Source organism: Lissotriton helveticus, chromosome 8, assembly GCF_964261635.1.
Source record: "Lissotriton helveticus chromosome 8, aLisHel1.1, whole genome shotgun sequence".
Lineage (NCBI taxonomy): Eukaryota > Metazoa > Chordata > Amphibia > Caudata > Salamandridae > Lissotriton > Lissotriton helveticus.
Window position 1 is genome coordinate 1,058,775,776 of NC_136069.1, and position 21,419 is coordinate 1,058,797,194.

At 48.0% G+C, this 21,419-nt stretch overlaps 1 protein-coding gene across 1 annotated transcript in view; it reads right to left on the reverse strand.

The window, feature by feature from the left end:
• Positions 1-21,419, reverse strand: part of CFAP47 (cilia and flagella associated protein 47) — a 2,858,849-nt gene that overhangs the window by 2,506,253 nt on the left and 331,177 nt on the right. Inside the window, exon 22 of the mRNA XM_078657910.1 lies at positions 13,941-14,109. Within this exon, the coding sequence (XP_078514036.1) occupies positions 13,941-14,109 (169 nt within the window). The remainder of the gene's footprint in view (positions 1-13,940; positions 14,110-21,419) is intronic.

The window sequence follows — 21,419 nt, forward strand, 5'->3', positions numbered from 1 at the left end:
AAGTAGGAGAGTTCGTTGAAATCTAGGAATATCAGATTTCCAGGAGTATTAATGCAGCTGCGCGAGGCCACCCGGTGGCCATCAGGAGGGCGGCACCATAGTTGCAGAGGGCCTCCCCCCCCCCCCCCCCCCGCCCTCTGGCTCGCTTGGGCACTCCTCTATGTGTGGGAGGAGGAGTCTCGGCAGGAGGAGGGCTTGTCCTGTGACGAGTGCTAGGGGCGGTAGTCAGGCAGGGCGAGGGGTATTTAAGACCCCCTCGCCATTTTTGATGCCTCTTTGCCGCCCCGGACGCCTCCTGTCGCGACGTGGACACTCTTTTTCCCCCGGTGAGTGAGGGCCTAGCTGGCCGGCACCCCCCCTCCGCCTACTCCCTCTTTTTGGAGGTCGAGCGGGGCTAGGTGGCCTGCTTAGTTAGCGGGCCACTGTGGAGGCGGGGGTGCACATTTCACCGAGCCCGCAGCATGGGTCCTCGTGGCCGTTGCGGGGGGAAAGGGTAGATTACGTCCCACCCCTCCCTTTTGCGCGCCTCCCGCTTTGCAACGGAGGGGTCATCGGGGTGGGCTCAGCATGTTTCACCGCTACCGGGTGTTGCCTGCGTCCCTTTGTGTCTATTTGGGGTAGGGTGGTTGGTCTCCGGCACCCGCACACCCCAACGGGCCCACACTCCATTCTGTCGCGCGGCAGCCGCAACGGAGATCGCGTGTAGCCCCCGGATTACCCGCAGCGGTGGGAGAGACTAGCAACGCAATGCTTTGGGGCAGGTTCATGAGGCCTAGTGTGGTGGGGACATCGCTGGGTGTCTTGTCTGTTCATAGCACATGTGGACGGGCGACAGCAGCTCCGCATAAGGGCAATCGGTGTAGGAGACGGGCATGTGGATATTGGTGGCAACGGTAATGATTGTGGGTCGATTGTTGCGCTTCGCGGACCGCCCTGGCGAGGGCCGCATCCTTGGCAGTCATCGCCCCTCAATGTCCAATGCTCGTCGGGCAGGCAATGATCGTCGGTGGTAGTCACAGAGGGCCTTAGGGGGATCATGCTTATGCGGCGGATCACTTACCTTTCATGGGTCTTCCCTGCTCCCTGTGCCGCCTCTGCTCTGGGCGCGGGGCAGGGGGCTTGTTGCCACCCTAGAATTTGTATGGTTGGGCTACTTCTTATTCCGGGCTACCGGCATTTCATCACGCGGCACCGCTGGCGCATCTCACTAGAGGGGGGGCGCGGACTCACTACAATTGATCGCGGGGTTGGATGAGTGGTTGTTTTCACGGCGACAGGCGTGCACCAGGTGTAGCGCAGAGTATGCCGGTCTACACCCCCCCCCCCCCGCCCGCATACTCAGCTACATATATTAAACGATCAATAGACAGTATCCGGTTGGCACGCCTCCGTGCAAAGGGAATGGGACCGTTTTTCAGTACATGCATGATTTGGAACAGATGTGTCATTGCTTGTGCTCATGGTCTCTTCTTTTTCAGGTGTAGGAGGTGACGTTTGGGCCTGCAGGGATACTGTCAGTATCATTAGTACAGGTAATACTGGTGAAGTTGGTCTATGGTGTCAGTGCAAGGGGATCTTCAGGTGGCGCACACACCGACCATGTCATTCTGGTAGCACACAGTCACCAACCATGTGATGATGTGTGTTATAGTAATCACCATGCAGACCATGGCTGTTATTCAGTGTCACAATAGGTATCTAAGTCATATTCATGGACTCCTTTCCCTTTCAGACACCGGTCGTACTCAACCTTTCGCACACGCATCCGCACTGCTTCTTGTCAGACATTTATAGAGGTATGTATGATGGCTACGGGGTCAGCTCAAGAAGGCAGGATTTGGGTGGGTGTGGAGGTATGCCCATGAGAGGGGAGTGGACCTGTGGCTTATATCGCCGACGAGGGTAGTCCTGGCACTAGGCCACACACCGTTACCTCTGCATCTAGCTCCTGGAGCCTTTCTTTTGCAGGACAAGAGCCGGAAGAGACGATATGGATAGCCAGGGATCTCCTCCGCTCTTCTCCCAGACGTCCCAGGTCGACGAATCGCAAGCTGGACCCTCTCAGGATGCACAAATGAAGGCACTCATGGACCTGATAAAGGCCAGAGGAGTGGCTTGGGTTTCCGAACGCTTGGGGGATTCCGGGGTTGTCTTGTCGCCACCAGCAGTGGAGCCTGAAATAACAGAGGACACAGGGACCACAAGGTCCAAGAGATTGAAGAGGCCCACATGCAAAGACTTTCCCGCGGAACCGGCCCCAGCCAAAAGCCGCAACACAGAGCCTGCTAGGAACGTCATAGTCCATGCTGCGGCATCCCCTCCACCTGTGGTCAGGGCCCCCCCCGTGGCAGCGGTGGCCCCACCCACAAACTTTTCTACACAGGATGAGTTGGGTAAGCTCACCACCACCCTCACAGACTTTATGGCGGAAATTAGGGCAGGACTAAAGTCAGCCGGGCAGCCAGCAGGCGGCGAACAGGTGGTGGCGGGCGGCGTGATTGGGGTTCCAGCGTCTGCCCTGTTGCCAGCGGCAGAGGTAAATTTTACACGAGTGTGGGGAGGTGAAACATCACATTCAGGAACCAGCAGTACCGTGGTTCCCCTGCCAGCAGTTCTACCGGCCCCTCCGCCCCCTGCAGAACAGCAAAGCGTTGCGCCACCATCACTCCTCCCAGCATTATCTCCTCCTGCTCCCGCCGCCCAGGCGCATGCTGCTGCACCCACCCTCGTGCCAAGCACACCCTCACCCAGTGTAGCAGTCGCACCGCAAATGTCCATGGCTCCCATGCTTTCGGGGAAGTGCTCTTCAGCTTGGCTGGTGCCCCAGGCGGCAAAGGAAGGCATCTGGCGGAGGGAATTTATTGACATTTTTCCCTCCTCATGATTGGTGTTGAAGGGGTGGACATTAGGAAGATGGGGGCTAAGGACGAGGAGAAGAAGACACGCTATCAGGCCTGGCCTGAAAAATCTATACAGAAATGGAGGCAGGCTTTCTCTATCTTAGCCGCAGTTATCACAGAGCGTTTCCCAGAGCAGGCGCAGGGCCTTTTTCAATACGAAAGCGTTATCACCAATGAGGCTGAAGCAAGCGGGGGCATGGGTTGGTACAATTATGACTGCGAATTTAGGAAGAAAATGTCTATGTGTCCCGAACTGGGCTGGGACCAGATAGAGGTCAGGCTTTGGATGCAGTACATGGGCAGGGGTAAGGCTGAAGTCACTGCCAAAGCCAGCTCCGTTGAGAAGAAAGCAGAGTCAGGGAAAGGCCAGAGCCAAGACAAAAAGGGTCACTCCAAACGGTCCTTTCGGGGAGGGCGAGGAGGAAGTGGTTTCAACAGGGGGGGCAACAGATCTTTCGTTGGAACGTGCAGGTTGTTCAATGCGGGGAACTGTACGTGGGGCAAGGCTTGTAGATTCGCTCACACATGCAGCAAGTGCAGCGGCGCCCATCCTGCCTCATCATGCGACAAGCGGGACTCAGCGGGGGGCCAGCAGAAACATGAAAAGTAACAGCCTCGACTTAGCCTCTCCAGCTTTCCTTTTTGTGCACACCAACTTGTCTCCTGCACCTCCTCTTGATTCTGGGTCACAGCCCGACTCGGCAGCCACCACTCCCGTAGGTTCCCTTCCTTCGATAGGCCCTTCCCCCATTGTTGTTCACAACCTCCTGACACTGCTGAGGGCATATCCCAACGCGAAAGACAGAGCCACATTGGCTGAAGGGTTTTTAGAAGGCTTCAGAATCCCTTATATGGGGCCAAAGGTCAGTAGGGACGCAGAGAACCTGAAATCGGCGAAGGACCTCCCCCAGGTAGTGTCTGAAAAGATCCGAAAGGAGTTGGTCTTGGGGAGGGTTGCGGGCCCGTTCGATCTCCCCCCCCCCTTCCGGATTTTGTGGTATCCCCCTTAGGAGTGGTCCCCAAAAAGGAACAGGGTGCTTTCAGGCTCATCCATCACCTATCCTTCCCGGAGGGGGACTCTGTGAACTCCTGGTTGGCTGAGGGAGCATGTTCTGTATCCTACTGCTCACTGGATGTAGCCATTGACATCATCAGGAGAGCAGGGAGGGGGGCTTGGTTGGCGAAGTCTGACATTGAGGCAGCTTTCAGACTCTTGCCTGTTCACCCTGAGAGTCAACACCTGCTGGGTTTCAAGTGGGGAGGCCATTACTTCTACGACAAATGCATGGCCATGGGATGTTCGGTATCTTGCGCATTCTTCGAGGCATTCAGTTCTTTCTTGCAGTGGTCACTCTCGGTGAGATATGATGTCATGGCGGTGACCCACTACCTTGACGACTTCTTATTCATTGGGAGGGACGGTACTGATGAATGTGGCAATGGGCTCTCATGCTTCATGGATTTGGCAGGACACCTTGGGGTGCCTTTGTCTCCAGGCAAGACCGAGGGACCGGCGCAGGTGCTCACGTTTCTAGGCATCGAGCTCGACACAGTCAACGGGGTGTCGAGACTCCCTGCCGGGAAGGTGCAGGGCTTGCAGCGGGACATCCGTGTTTTGCTGGGGAGGGACAAGGCACCGCTGGGCGTCATACAAAGCCTACTTGGCAAACTCAACTTCGCGGCTCGTGTCATCCCTGCGGGCCGCGCTTTTGCTAGGCGATTAGCTAGGGCAACTGCAAATGTAGTCAAGCGTCACCACTTTGTGAAAATGTCGGCAGGTTTGAAACAGGATTTGAGAATTTGGGAGGAGTTCCTAGTTGACTTCAACGGCACTGTCATCTGGAGGGCCCCTTGGGCTGACAGTCCCGAACTCAGCATGTTCACGGATGCTTCAGGCAGGGAAGGCTTTGGGGCAATCTTGGGCGAACAATGGTGTGCGCAGGAATGGCCCAACACCTGGCGCAAGCGAGGCATCACTGCCAACATTGCGGTGTTGGAGCTCTTCCCGATTGTCATTGCTCTACACCTATGGCCCGACATTTTGTCCAACAGTAAGGTCCTCTTTTGGTCGGACAACATGGCGGTCGTCCAAGCTATCAATGGGCAAACGGCCAGTTGCCCGCTGGTCCTCTCACTGCTGAGGGATTTAGCGAGAAGGAGCCTGCGCTGCAACATGGAATTCAGGGCGCGACACATTCCGGGGGTCATTAACGTTGCAGCTGATGCTCTTTCTCGTTTCCAGTGGGACCGTTTCCGGGCGGCCTGCCCACAAGCGAGGAAAGAGATGACCCCCTTCCCGTCGGCACTCTGGCGCATCTTGGAGTGGAGCAAGAACTGAGAGCAATGGGGGAGCGAGCATTGGCGCCAGGTACTAGGAAGCGATATGGGAGGCACCTGGCGAAGTTCGAGGAGGCAGTCATAAGCATGGGACTGGCGGGAATCCCCCTTGAAGACAGAGTACAGGCCTTCACCGTTTGGGCAAAAAAGCAGGGCAAGTCTCACTCCTGGATTTGTAGCCACCTAGCAGCTGTTAGCAATGATGCCAAACTGAAAGGTTTGTGGGACTCCGCCCAGTCCTTTGTCATCAGGGCGGCTCTGAAAGGGTGGGCGAGGGACGAACCCAGGACCCGAGACAAAAGAGCACCCATTGATTTCAGTACCCTCCAGGCCATGCTGTTGGCGCTGCAAGCCGTGGCACACTCCAATTTCGAATGCTCCTTGTTCATGGCTGCTTTTTGCTTTGCTTTTTTCGGAGCCTTCCGCAGTAGCGAGTTGGTGGCACGCTCCAAGAATGACATTTCTGGGGATGCTTTGGGCAGAGATGATGTCAGCATAGATACGAACCTGACCCTCACCCTAAGGAAGTCAAAGACGGACCAGGCTAGGAAAGGGGTGGTCATTGTGCTAGCTCCATTAGGGGAACAGATAGGTTGTCCAGTCTCAGCGGTCCGCGCTTTCCTTGCCCTCAGACCACCAGTAGCGGGTTACCTCCTCATGCACATGGACCTAAGCCCGCTCACCAGATACCAGATGGACAAAATAATGTTGGCATGTTTATCCAGAGCAGGTTTCGAGAATATAGGAAAGAAGTTCTCCAGCCATTCCTTTCGAATAGGGGCGGCCACTGCGGCCTCCTGCGCTGGCATGCCAGCATCAAGCATACAAAGAGTGGGGCGCTGGGAATCCCTTTGTTATAAGCGTTACATCCGCCCCTGAGTTTGGGTCGATGTTAATTTTGCAGTGATGGTTTAAGTGATATTTTGTTTGCAGTGTTTTGGTGTTGTACCATGTGTGTTAATAAAAGATCAATAAGTGAAATTGTGTCCTTTGTTTTAACAGGTTCAAGAGTGTGGGTTGTGGGGCATTCTACCGTCGCAAGGTTAGGCCGATGGGCGGCCATAAGGAACTGGATGCGCGGTTTCTCCAACACAAAGTGAGTGTGGATGGGTTCCCCTGGCATGCGCTGGAACGGCCTCTTGCCTACGCTTAAAGACTCCCTAGCTTCTAAAGGGGCACCTTCCCATCATCTGGTAATTCACTTGGGGGGCAATGACATCACCAACCTGGGAAGGTCAGCGCTTTTGCATAAAATGAAAGTTGACTTAGTAGAAGTGTGCAAATTGATGGGGAACTGTGAGGTATGGTGGTCCGAATTGGTACCATGCAGGGTGTGGCATCGTGCCAAGTCAGGCGAAGCAATAGAGAAGTCAAGAAGGAGAATAAACAGCGACATGTGCAAATTCACCTTGCAAAGGGGCATGGGTTTCATCAGGCATGAGATGATTCAAGACAAAATAAAGGGATACTATGAACAGGACGGTGTCCACCTGTCTACAGTCGGTATGGACCTTTTTCTATTGGACTTACAGGAAGCACTGCAGGGCAAGGGCTGCGAATAGTATAGGTAGGAAGTGGTGGGGGGCCCGGGCGGCGTCGGTTGCCGCCGGCCGGGCTGTGGCGGAGTTACAGGGCGATCCGGAAGCAGAGAGGGGCGGCACTGTACCTCAGCAGGCACATAGGGGTTCCAGAGCCTAAGACCTGGCCTCAGGGGAGGCCCGGGAACACGTGTCGGCGCCCCAGTAGACCTCGGGCGGTTGTGGGCCTGTACAAGCGGGGGCTTGCCTAACTGCGCTCCGTCCCACTAGGGGCGCAAGTACAAAGTACAAGAATTACCATTAGGGGGCAGCACTCAGGTGGTTCGCCACGGTGCTGCTTGGCTCATCAGGCGGGCAGGTTGCGAGAATGCGGCCTGCCCTTGGATCGCCCGTCAGATAACCCATCATGATGACATAATGTTGTATGTAATAAACCTGCAGCAACTTTTTCCCAACATAACACTTTTGTCTGTGTGTTATTTGCGGGATTGTGGTATGTTGTTGGGCGGGGGGGGGGTCCTGTCGCCATGATGTAACTATGCGGCTGCACGAGGCCACCCGGTGGCCATCAGGAGGGCGGCACCGTAGTTGCAGAGGGCCTCCCCCCCCGCCCTCTGGCTCGCTTGGGCACTCCTCTGTGTGTGGGAGGAGGAGTCTCGGCAGGAGGAGGGATTGTCCTGTGACGAGTGCTAGGGGCGGTAGTCAGGCAGGGCGAGGGGTATTTAAGTCCCCCTCGCCATTTTTTATGCCTCTTTGCCGCCCCGGACGCCTCCTGTCGCGACGTGGACACTCTTTTCCCTCCCTACCTCTTACCCTGAGTGTCAGCTGGGGGGGGAAATGGTTGAACTTTATAATGTATTTCTTTATCGTTGCAGGCGGAGTTACAGGGCGATCCGGAAGCAGAGAGGTGCGGCACTGTACCTCAGCAGGCACATAGGGGTGCCAGAGCCTAAGACCTGGCCTCAGGGGAGGCCCGGGAACACGTGTCGGCGCCCCAGTAGTCCTTCGGGCGGTTGTGGGCCTGTACAACCGGGGGCTTGCCTAACTGTGCTCCCTCCCACTAGGGGCGCGAGTACAAAGTACAAGAATTACCATTAGGGGGCAGCACTCAGGTGGTTCGCCACGGTGCTGCTTGGCTCATCAGGCGGGTAGGTTGCGAGAATGCGGCCTGCCCTTGGATCGCCTGTCAGATAACCCATCATGATTACACAATGTTGTATGTAATAAACCTGCAGCAACTTTTTCCCAACATAACACTTTTGTCTGTGTGTTATTTGCGGGATTGTGGTATGTTGTTGGGCGGGTGGAGGGGTCCTGTCGCCATGATGTAACTATTGAATCATGCTTAATTTGACCTGGTGGTTTCCAGTGCTCAGCACCGGCACTCAATTGTCAACACCAGCACTTAGAACAGTCTGTCACCATGGCACTGTTTGTCTAATGTGCAAATAAGTGTAATAACAGTTATTTATTAATTTAATATACCTTAAAATGACTAATATCTGCTGCCAAAGCCATTGTTATAGCTTTGGGGTCCTGGAAGAGTCTTATTGGTCCCGTTTGTAGGACTGTGATGGTTAGTAGTTGTGTTGGTACTGTCAATGCAGTGCTGACAGGACAATGGGTGGTGCAAACTGTTGTGGCCTTCTGATGAAGGCCCTGGCACTTATTTATTTACAAACTAAGCACTGCATAGAATACGTTCTGAATCCCAAAAGAGTAAAACATCCTCTTCAATCATAGGAATAAAGCAATCGGAGAATATTCCCTTCTTAATAAAATAGAAAAAGACCCAAAAATCCCTGTGACTAGACCTCATTCGGAAGTCCCTCACATGAGAAGCAGTTTCAATGGGTGGAAAAAATGAAATTGACGAGGACGCATTGACACGCCAGGGTGGCTGAGCCGCACGTCGCATACGCATGCGTTCATGGTAAAGGCAGATAATTTCTCTGTAACAAACAGCTACAGAATCATTGCCCTCCATAGCCCAAGTTCTGCGTGGCATTTGGTCACATAAGAACAGTAACAGTTTATGGGCCAGATGTATGACCATGTCATTTAGCGACTCGCAAATTGCATTAAATTGCGAGTTGCAATTTGCAAGTCGCTAAATGCCATGTACAACAGTGTCTGATACTCTGTTATGGATGCCTAATGGGGTTGCAAATTGCATGCCTCATGCATATTAATAAGGCCCTCGCCATTTGCAACCCCATTAGGAATGGCTGGCCCTCCCAGGTATGGTGGCCTGCTGGACTCGGCAGACCTCCATGTCTGGGACTGCTTTCCAATACAGCAAGTTTTTTTTTTTTTAATGCAGCCCATTTTCCTTAAAGGAAAACGGGATGCATTTAAAAAAAATACAAATAAAACGTTTTCGTTTCATTAGGTCGAGCCTAGAGCAGCGCATGTGCTGCTGCTCGACTTTTAGTAAGGGGTTTTTCAAAGTGCTACACTATGGCCTAGAGCTTGCGTGCATGTGCACAGGCATGCGCTTATGAGCAGAGGCGCCATATGGCTTTCCTCTCTCGTCATGGGTCATCAGCTTTCAAGATACGAGAGCTTTCTTTCACATTCCTGAAGTCGATTGCTTCCTTGTTGCTCTTTGTTACTACAACTGTCCACAAGGTGGTGGTGTTCCCACATTGTATATGGAAGCTACTTAATATAGACAACATAGAAGTTAATACGGCATAGTGTTGCTTCCTGGCCAGTATTGTATCGACATGGCTTGCCAGTATTGTATCGACACGGCTGGTGTTTGTATGTCACGACTGTTTAAAAAAAAAACGGGAAAATACGCAGATGGCACTAGTTTTTCCAAATTCAAGCATGAATTGAAATTTGCACAAGCAAAAAAAAGTTACAGCATAGGTATTTTAGAGAGGCAGAAATACATTGATAACATAAAATGCATAGAATTTTTGACGATCAGCGGCTTTCCTCCCTCGTTTCTAAGTTGTTTCCAGAAACAGTTTGGGGTATTTCCATGGCAACGCGGCCATAGCTGGGCCTTTACTCGCTTATGAAATGTCATTAATTAGTTTCAAATAAGACATTTCTTGTCTCTCACAGGAGTCGCGTTTCAAAACCCTGGCATGCTCGGACTTTGGAATCCCCATTTACACCTTATGTCTGTCTCCTCTTTACATCCGCAGAGACCAACAACACTACAGACTGGCCGAAACAACACAACACTTCCACATCCGAAGGAGACAAGAAACCCTCGCTACCGCAGGGAGAGGGGATTCTTCATTTGGGGACAGATGTATCAAAGGGTTTTCCCCATTCTGTGTCTATGGGAAAATGTGTTGATACATATGGCGCTAAGTGACTTGGAACCGGACCCTTTGCAAGGAAACTACCATTATTTGACTAAATGCGGCTAAAACTCCCGTCGTAAATTGCTTTTGTGAGAGAAAAATTTTGAGTTCTAGAGAATCTAACATTACAGGACATGTGTGGAGCTGTCAAATAAATGAGCCCTTTGAATATCTTTTTCAAGTCCGCTTCTGGCAGGCCGGCGGCCCTTTTCAATCCCGGCCGCCACGCACTGATCTCACCCTTGTCTCCTCGAATCCAGGGAATGGAGTGATGCGAAGCAGCCTTCTGAAGCTTGTTGTGACACACAAAACCCAAATCTGTTTTCCTTTCGGTTATTTCAGCTGTGTGGAATGTCCGCCTCGTCGACAGGTGCTGATGGCAGGGCTTTCATTCCAGAGCGAAGTCACCTGGTTATTGAGTGTGGGTACAGAGGTAGGGAAGTTCATTCTGACATATTAATTGAAGGATGTGTCTGTTTTGCTCTTTCTCAACAAGTTATGTGCACCTTTCTGTCAGTCTAATATGCTTGACTCTATCCAATAATGCCTTCATCAACATAGTGCCTAGAAGGACCCATATCTTGCTTTGTGCGCCTGCATTTAAAACGCTTGTGTGCCTAGCATGATACTTTTCTATGGCCAGGCAGGGTGACTTAAATAATCTACAGAGCTGTTATACTTTGGTCCATAGAATTACATAATTTTATAGCGTCAGTTTAAATGTTTACAGCATTATTGGCATTCCTATCTCCCATCTTACGTTTAAGGTGAATCAGTATTAAGGGTTAAACAACCTTCGATTATCAACCTGACAAACTTATTTTTTAAAGCTAAACTGTTTTCATCAGAAATGAACTGTTCTTCTATATATGGAGCTTTTGCTCTCTGAGAGCACTGCCTTTCTTGGCAGATCACTGCCGTTCTTGGGAGACCCGAAAAGAGCTCCCAGGTTGTGGAAAGAGCAAACGTGATTTACTATAGAGTGCTACTCGCCAAAAAGCGCTTAGATGCCTCGTAAGGGTTAGTAAGCGCTATATAAATACAACTTTAATCACAAATACTATTAGTGCCACAGTCCTCTTGCACAGTTTGTTACTGCACCTAAGTGCAGTCGGGAAACGGCCTCTACAACGAAGCCGTTTCCACGAAATCATTTACCACGCATGCACTACAACGCATGCGTGGTTACAACTAAAGGCTTTACCACGCATACCTTTACTACGAAATACGTAGTAAAGGCATGTGTGGTAAATGAAAAGAAAAACGAAGTGGGGGGGTTGGGGGGTCTCCCCCCATAAAAATAAATAAAGCGCTGGGATAAAAAGGGGGGCTGGGGGGGTCTCCCCCCCAAAAAAACAAAACTAACCTGAGGAGCCGAAGCTAAAGCCGAAGCTATCAACGTCGTTAGGGAGGAAACGGAAAGTAACTTCCGCTTCCTCTTAACGACGTACGTCCGACGTAACCAGAGAAGATGGAGGGAAGGCGAGTTAAAAGGTAAGGGGTATTTTAGTAAAATACATATATATATATATATATATATATATATATTAAGGGTTAAGGGTAAATATAAGAAATGAGGCTGGGGGAATGTAAGGGGAGAGTTTTAATCTTTATCAAGAGTATGCCCTCACCATGCATACATTTACAACAAAAAACGGTGTAAATGTATGCGTGGTAAAGGAATATTCGAGGTAAAGGTTAAGCGTGGAAAACGAATTCCGTTGTAACGCATGCGTGGTAAAGGCATGCGTTGCAACGGAATTCGTTGTAACGTCATACATTCAGTGCAGTCCAAGTATTTCTCCTGTGCTTTAGCTTTACCAGGTCAATCTAATGAGTGCAATTTAAGTCTGGGATAACGCCTATAGGACCTTTCCTTTTATGCTGAGAGCTGAGTAATTATACAAGTGCTTGCCGAACTTGCGCCTCTTTATTTCCTGCCATCACCTGTATTTTTAAAAGAAAAAAGATGGTCTTGCCTCTATATTTATTCACAGTAGTCACTGTTGATGTTCTGGCGCTTCCCCGCAATTTGTCTTTCAAACTCACGGAATGTGTCATCTACTCAGCTTCGGGGGGAGCGGGCATGTGTGCATAGCCCTTGTCCATGAACCTTGTAACTTATAAGTGTTTAGCCATGCAACAGTTGATGTTGTTGCACCACGATATTGTGCTGCATAACTAAATACTTATAAGGTCCCAAAAGCGAGCCCTATTGGCAATGCCAATGCTTGTTTTTTAAGGGCAGGTAGTGGTACCTGGGACCACTGCCTGCCCCTAAAAAGTATTTTCCCCTGCATTTGCAAAGGGGAAGGGGTCCCACTTGTGAGTGCTTTACCACCCTCTTGAAGAGGGCGGTAAATTGCGAGTGTTTTGCTACCACAATTGCGGTCGTAAAACATTCTTACATGGGCCTCTGACTCGCTATTAGGAAGGGACGCCCTTGGAATACCCCTTCCTAACTGTACATGGCCCTATTAGATTTTGCATGCACAACCAGGTCGAAAACCCATTTGCGCATTTAAAATAGGGTCGTACATCTAGCCCTTAGGCTAGAATGAAGCAGGTGGGACCACTCATATTTTTCCATTGCAGCCTTTATTCTGACAAGGGATGCCTCAAAGGAAAGTGGAAGGGTTAAATACGCTATTCAACAGGACCAAGAAAAACAAATCTGGTAAGGTTAAGTTAGGGACTTGGTTTAAAGAAGGAATGGAAGAAAAAGGTCTATTAGGTATATACACAGAGCTTGAATTAATATTAACAAAACACACACATGTTGTACTATTATCAGCTCTAGAATTGTTTTTCTATTAGGGAAACTGTATCAATCATTTCTGGATTTTGGCCAATGGTGAGGAGATATGAGCTAGCCAGGTCTGGCTCTCTTAATTTATTCCTCTCATACATAAATGCTAATTTCCGCTTGCAACTCAAAACCGTATCGATTGACAGACCCAGGTGAGCTTTGGAGAGTCCCCAAAACCCATGGAAGCACAGACATCTTTTTAACGCAGCACGATATTCTGGGAAGGTGCCTAAATGTTTTTCTACATTCAGGAGCATTTGAACTGAAAAATACACAGGGGCTTATGTATGAAAACTGTTGCAGCGCTGCGCGAAAAAAAGCCATGCAACAGTTTTCACTGCGCCCTCTTGCGACATGATGAATGCGTCATATTTCCTATTTGACGCATCAGGTCGCAAGGAGTTACAAATACGTCAGTATTTCTGACGTATCTGTAGGCACAAAAGTGACGCAGTGCTGGGGACGCAACTCCAGCAATGTGTCCTTTCACATAGGGCAAGCCCCAAAGGATCTGCGTCAGTCTTACGCCTGCCTCAGACACTGACACAATGGTGTCCAAGAAGTGGTGCACTGAAATCTCATAGATTGCAAAGCGCCACTTCTACAAGGCTTTTTGCGGGGGAACGCCCACCCTGCATACATTAGACCTGGTGCAGGTATAATGTGGCGCAGGTGTTTACAAAGTTACACATCTGCCTATATACGTCACTTTGTAAATAAGGCGCAACTTGGTGCATTTTTTCCGCGGCCGGTGCGTCACAAAAAGCGACGCACCGGCGGCGTAAAAGTGAGTCAAGGCCTCATAAATAAGGCCCACAGCATAGTAACAGCATGAATTGGGTAGCAGTATTTATGATATGAGGCATGTGGCGAGTGAATGCAACAGAATAGACCCCACTAGGTTAAACGAGGCTCCGCAAGGAAGTTTGAAATGATGATGTCGGTTAAGCAGTATGTACAGGAATGTCGAATCCTGCACAAGAGTGTCGGTGATGACACGTTACATTTATTACCACCGATTGTTCCAAACCTGTCGCATTCACTAGACGTGTTGGGGCCGTCAAATGCACCGCTTGAGGCCGAGGGGTGACGATGTGCTTTTCAGACGCTGGCGAAGTCGCAGGAACAGGGCTGCAGGATGGGTACTCAGGGCCAATGGTATTAACGTACACTGGCAGTTTGAAGTTATACGCTGCCACCTAGTGGGGAAAAAAAAATTCGTACGTAATCTTCAAAAAAGGAGTCAGGTAATTTTGTGTATGCTGTAAATTATGAAATAACAAAAATGGCACATTTTGGCACGTGAACGCTATGGTTTCGCAATCGCCGACTTAACATGACGTGCCTTCGCAGTAAAAGTGAGAAGCTCGCCATTTAATTTTTTAATATAGTTATTCCCATTCATGTGTTTTCGCATATTACTTTTCTCTGGGTAGTCTTTCTAACGCAAATGTTCCTTTGCATCATAATTGGGAAAGTGCAAAGTACGGAGGAATGTGTCGAGAATGATGAAAGGGGAAATAACGACAAACGCACCCAGACTGAAAAGAGAAATTTAACTCTGAAGTCAATGTTTATTTATAGAGTAAGCGGTTGACACGTTCATAAAATAAAGTGACTTGCACATCAATCAATGGGTGACAAATCACACATCAGAGCTTAGAATTATGGCTTCAAAATAAGTCAAATCTGTGTTCAATTACTTAATCTAGACATTTAACAATTTAAACGCTGTAAAAGATGCCATCATATGTATCAAAGTAAAGCAATATGAAATACTGTATTGATCTAAAAGTAGTCCATGTCACGGGAGAGAGCTGGCGCCAACAAAGAAATTAGTCTGCGTATTCCGATCATCTGTTTGTTCCTTAAAGACCTTCCGTGTCTCATGAATAGTGCCTTTTTTATTCCGTCAATTTCCTATCCTAATATTCTCCTTTCATTTAAATCTCACTGGGTTAAATTGCCTCCCACGAATTTTTTTTACCGCGTCCTTCTATACTCTTGAAGCTACTGCCACCCAGTGGCAGGAATCATGATCTATTTGTGACTAGGTACTTTTTCTTTGGTCCTTCACTGCATCCTAGCCATGCAGTGCGTTTTCAGATCTCAGTTGATCAGTTTGGAATCTGAAAAGTTCTTTAACATCCACCCAGATGTTTCAGAGAACACGCGGTTTAAAAAAAAAAATCTTGTATTTATTGAAACATCACATCATAATACAGAGTCTTACCAGGGCCATCATGAAGCTGTACATTTTGATACAGTGCTGAGTACACGTTAGTTACTGTGCAGAGCCGATGCTCTGCCATTAAAAGCTTTACGCCCCTTGTCGAGAAGTGCTGATACCCTCTCTCCCTTTCAAACAAAATGGTGCAGCTAGTCAGTATCTGACAGTACCTGTCCAATGAAAGCACTGCCAGCCTCTTTGATAACTCCTGGTAATACCGAGAGTGGAAATGTACAGGTATGTGGTTGACTGCCTCTCCATTTATGTAGCAAAGTTATACTTACCTAAATTCCCTGGAAGCCTGGCGCCCTTGCAGCAAATTCCTCTCAGGGGTTGATATGTAGACGGCCTCTTAGACAATCACTAAAGGGTATCTGTGGAACTCGTGAGGAAGGTTCTGTCCCAACCCAGGCAAAGTTTACAAAACTGAATAGAACCAGTGAGTCTACTGGCGTTTGATAGGGCAGTGCGACGCGTGCAGTGCTGCCTCACTGCCAAGCGCACAAGACCGTGCAGCAAAGGGAGTGGGGCCACTTACAACACCAGGCCTCAAAGAAGGGGTTTTGGCAAACAAAAAAGGGGCCCAAGTCGGTGGACCGCGAACCACTGACTAGGTAGGATAATTTGTGTCTTTCTTCAGCCATTCAGTTTTTTCCATGCTCTCCTGTCAGCCATTCAAACGCCTCCACCTAACCTCACGATGTCCCTCACTATAATAATAATATAATCTTTATTCGGTTTTTTTAGCATTGCAAAAACCATAAAAGATGACATAGCAATACAAACAATCATGAAGAAAAAAGAACACAATATATTTATACAGTTTCTTAAAAAATGTGAGATAAAAAATATCAGTGATTTACATAGAATTTGAATAGACACTACGTTTTTAAAGGTTATTTCTGTGTCTTATAATACATTTAAGAAAATTTAGTACGTGATACACAGTGGATTCAGAGTCCAAATGTTGTAATGCCAACATTGCTGGGCGGCATTGTCTATAACCCCATTTTTTTAATAGGGGGATAAGCCATATTTTTCGATGGGGATGGAAAAACTTACAGAACAGTATTGTATGAATGGTGGACTGTGAGGAAAGACCATCACATGGGCACAAGTCCATCTGTGCATTCCAGTTGTTTTTTTCCGGAAATGTCACTAGCCTGAAAAAAAGGTTCATTCTGAACCTGGTGAGGAGCATCTTTTCGTATGTTGTGATCTCTAGAGTCAAATATAGCTGTATTTTTGGAGCCTGCTGTGTCATAATTGCGTGCATCACAGATTTTTTTGCAATTGATGCAGACAGTCTCAGGGATTCCAGGTGGCTCAACGCAGTTTGCTTCAGATCTTTTTTGGAGATGTTTTTTAGGTTTGCTGGTTCATGGTAGTATTGTGGTAACCCTAAGTCGGTAAAAAAATGTCTTACATAAGACAGCCAAACTATTTTATTGGCATGGTCCAAACCCATGGTGTCCTGTAAGATGCTTTTGGTCAAACTATTTTTTTCCGACAGCCATACTCGCCTCCACAACATTAATGGTTGAATTTTAATTAGATCTTCGATATATGAGATTCCCAGTTCCATATGTGAGGCATAGATGGAAGTGCCCCGTGGTGTTGATAAAAGGAATCTTAAGAAAATATTTTCTTCTTTTTGTATGGAGCCGATGGAAGTGTGACCCCAGATCCCTGCACCATATAATGCTATGGATTGACATTTGGCAGCATATATCTGTAATAGTTCTGCTGGCGGTCTTTTTCCAAGCTTGTTAGAGAATTTAATCAGTGCCATAATTGCACGTTTGAAAAGGTGTCTCCTGGCCTCAACTGCGGCTTTCCAATTCAGGGCGTCATCTATCATTACACCTAGGTAGGGGTATTGTGAGGTTTTTCCGATTTTTTGTTTATTCAGAAAGATGGACTTGGATACTTTTTTTGGTCCACCAACTACCATAACAAAAGTTTTTTTGATGTTAACGTGCAAATCCAAGGCACCCATGAAATCTGCATATTTAGACAGAGATTTCTGCAGTTCGATGGATGTTCGTGCTAAGATGACTGCATCGTCAGCGTAGAGTAGCGCTGGGATCAAGCGATCTTTTGCTCTTGGAAGGTCCTTCCCCCCTCTCATCATAGCCTCTTCTAATCCGTTGGTATAAAGTGAGAAGAGGAAGGGGGCAAGGACACAACCTTGCCTCACTCCTCGCTCTACGCTGAATTGTGCCGTCAGTTCTCCTCTTGTCCCGTACCTCACTCTCGCGGTAGCTTTGCTGTAGAGCTCCCTTAAAAAATCCAAAAGGGGGGGATCAACCCCCATGGTGCTCAGCAGTGACCAAAGCTTTGCGTGTGAGACGCAATCGAAGGCGGAAGACAAGTCCACGTATACCATGTAAATGGCGCCAGGTTTAGCATGGGTGTACTTAGATGTTAGCAGGCTTAGGTTTAGGGCCTGCTCGATGGTTCCAAAGCCCTCCCTAAAGCCAAACTGTAAGTGCGAAAGGATGTTTTTGTCTTCTACCCACTGTTGTAGCTTTCCGAGAAGAACTCTGCCGACTAGTTTGCCCAAAGAGTCGAGAAGGGAGATTGGGCGATAGCACTTCGGGTCTTGTCGATCTCCCTTCTTATAGATTGGGACCATGATGGAAGAGGTCCACGAATCTAGCAGGCCGAGTTTCGATGTTGCTATACAAACTCTTGTAATTATCGGTATCCAGAGTTCAGGAAGATACTTAAATAAATCAACTGGAACCCCATCGGGGCCGGGTGCTTTTCCGGATTTGCTTGAGGAAAGCGCCATTTCAAAGTCCTGCAGGTCTACCTCCAATTGAATGGGATAGATGACTGGGTTAAAAGTGGGCTCAAGATCTTCGGTGTTAGAATGTTGTTTGAAGATTTTAGAGAAATGGTTCACCCACGTATCCTCATCAATAGCTACATCAATTTTTGGCGCGTTAGAATCTGCTAGCAGAGGAGTTTTGACTATTTTCCAGAAAGCCTGGCTGTCTTTCTGGACTGCACTCAAATGCAGAGCTTTCCATAAGGATTGTTTTAGATCTTTTTTCCTTAAGCTTCTAGCTGAGTTGTACTCACGTCGAAGAGCTTGGATAGTGATTTTATCTCTGGTTGGATTTCTGAGTGCTTTCCTCAAATTGGTCTGTGCTTTGGTGCAATCTCGATTGAACCAGCCTGTAGAGGTATTCTTATTTTGTATGGGTGTGTTGGTTAGCAGTTTATTAACTTGTTCTATTATTTGGTTGAAGTTTTCCAAGATTTGCTTAGGCTCTGTGGTTGGATCAAGACAGATCAAGATATTGCTATAAGTAGTTGTTACTAGCCGCTTTGTAAGAATGTTAGGGTCCACTTTTTCCCATTTTATCGTAAGTCCGTTTGTTTTACTCAGTTGGAGCCTGTTCTGATTTAGCATATTTGCTATAGTTGCCATCGGTGACCTTTGTCGAATTATTTGGATTTTTAAACTTAGTGCGGAATGATCGCTGAGATTGTTTTCCAGGATTAACATGCTATTGATTTGATCTTTCAATCCTTCTGACACAATTACATAGTCCACAGTAGTTTCGTGGCCCCTTCCTCTGTAGGTGGGTTCCAGCCTGTTGTTAAGCTCTTCTGTGGGGTTTATAATTTGCAGGTCCAGGTCAGAGAGTGTTCTATTCATGGCGAGCCCCACTACTGAGTGTGTGAAGTGGACCAAAGGATTATTGTGTTCGTCTACCAATCCACAGTTGGCATTGTTTTCGCAAGGATGCAGGTTATAATCTCCTCCCCAGATTAAATGGGAATTTACTTTATTCTGTTTGGGATAACGGTGTTCGACTATTTTTTCTTTAATTCGTGAGAGAACAGCTAAAAATGCATCTTCCTCTAGATTGTTATATATATTAATTAGCGTAATGGGAGAATTTTTGCCAATTGTGATAGTGATGATCTGAAAATTCGGTAATAGCTCAGCCTTGTAGATCTTTAAGTCAGCAATTGTATTTGCCAGGTAGATTACCAATCCCCCTTTGGGTCTACCCGAGGTACTAGGGAGGGCAGGAGATGTAAATGTCCTATACCCTACGAGATGGAGGGGGGTCCTTGCCCAAGTCTCCTGGAGGCATATAATTTGTGTGTACTTCAGGAAGCCGGCAACAGACCCATCCTCAATTTTCTTTCTAAGCCCCGCCACATTCCAGAAAACTATCGAAATCTGAGTAGATGTATTATCTGGGGCAATTTTTTCCATTTGTGGGGGGGCGGGAGGGGAAGTACACAAATCCGGGGTTATTCGAGGGGCCTCCGGACTTTCAATTTTTTGTCAATCGACCATTTCTAATCCACTGAACCTGTTTGTGGTCGAGATACCTCGCCAATTTTGTCCGTTGATGTTATCTCTATGGGTAGACCCAAATGGTTGAAAGTGTGGACTCTCCCACTGCTCCCAGATTCTGGATCTGTTATGTGGGCCCACAACCTGCCAAGGGGCTTCTCTCTGGTGGGGATTTCGGTTTGCTAACCACCAAGAATCATCGTTATATCCGTGATGCGATGATATCCTTGGTCCTACAGCCTCTAGCTCCCACGGTTGCGGGATCGGGTTACGCCAAAAGTTATCAGTGTGGCGGGTATAGTTATGATTGTTGTACCTTTTTGGGTAGAAGTAGGACAGTGATCTAGTTGCAATCCCTCCCGGGGTGATATTAAATTCCCGGGAGCAGAGGTATTCCACCATAGTGGGATCCTCAAACGTAATTACAACGCAATCACCTCGAAGGGTTTTTTTCCTATAGCCTACCCACGGGGTCCGACAAACTGAGGCTATTTTGCTGTTCCAGTGGGGCGGCGCAGGGCGATTTGTGTTCAACCAATGCTGAACCTTATTCTGTAGAGACCAGTTGGGCTCTATTCCCTCACCTGTAAGTTCTGGTACCCCTGTCATGACTACCACGTATGGAGATGCCTCAGGTGGCATATTTAAGGTAGGTCTTTGATCTGTCGGCCTTCCTGGGGCACTATTTGGGGGGTTTGTGTTTGTGTCCCTCACTACCATTCTTTTCCCTTCTGCCCTCAGCTCTTCACCCTTCCCTTTCTCATCTCAGCTTTTCTCAAGGAATCCTTTCAGAGTGTGGCCCTGCCACTATCCTGCTGCATAATTTTTCCCTTATCTCTTTCCCGCTTCTTTCTGCCTGTAGCTCGGTTCCCTTCTTGCATCTGGTCTGTGAGGGCCAGAAGCAGTAGTGTTCCTACCTTGTCTTTTGCTGCACTGTGTGTATGCCACTACTCCTTGTGCATCCTACTGCCCTATAACTATTCCTTGCGTTGAGGTAGCTCACATTACTTCTGCGCACACCGTACCTATCTTTTGTTTTAGGGACGCATGGGCTATACCCAGGGCCACTGAAATTATGCAATTGTGCAGCCACAGCGATTTTTGCATTATTATATGTTTGCCGCATTTGCTACATATTCCATCATCTGCAAATGTTGAAAAAATAGTTTCTAGTTCAAACGGATCAACAGTTATTACAAATACAGCAACACATGTTGCCGCACAGTAGTAGATCCTTTGCAAAGCTTGATAGTCACCTTTCTGTTGCTTATTGCTATATTTGGATGTTAAACTGGTACTAATGAGGTGCAACCAATGCCCAGACAGTGTTACCAAGTTTAAAAATGATGAAATAATAAAGTAATACTATTACAAAATGTGCTGCATTATGCCGCATAATTTGCCTTTTCTTGCCGTATAATTTACTCAACCCTGCCACATTAATTGGCCCTCTCCTGCCTCATAATTTCAGTGGCTCTGGCTATACCTTTTCACTGTACAAGAGCAAAGATGAGGGTCGCTGTTATTACTTAACGAATTATGCAAATAAAGTATAGCCCACGCGTACCGAACACAAAAGAAAGGTACAGTGTACTCAGAAGTAATGCAATCTTCCTCAACACAAGGAATAGTTAAGGAACAGTGGGATGCAAAGGGTGTAGTGCCATACACACAGTGTAGGAAAGCTAATGTAGGAACACTACGGCTTCTGTCCCTCACAGACCAGATGCAAGAAAGGAAATGAGCTGCAAGCAGGAAGAGGATGGGAAAGAGAAAAGGGTACAAACAATCAGGCTGGGTAGTGGCAGAAGGGCCACACTCTGAAAGGATTCCTTGAGAAAGGCTGAGATGAGAAAGGGAATGGGGAAGAGCTGAGGGTAGAAGGGAGAAGATTGGCAGTGAGGGATATTATGAGGTTAGGGGGGGAACAGCGTTTACAACGCAACTTTTAC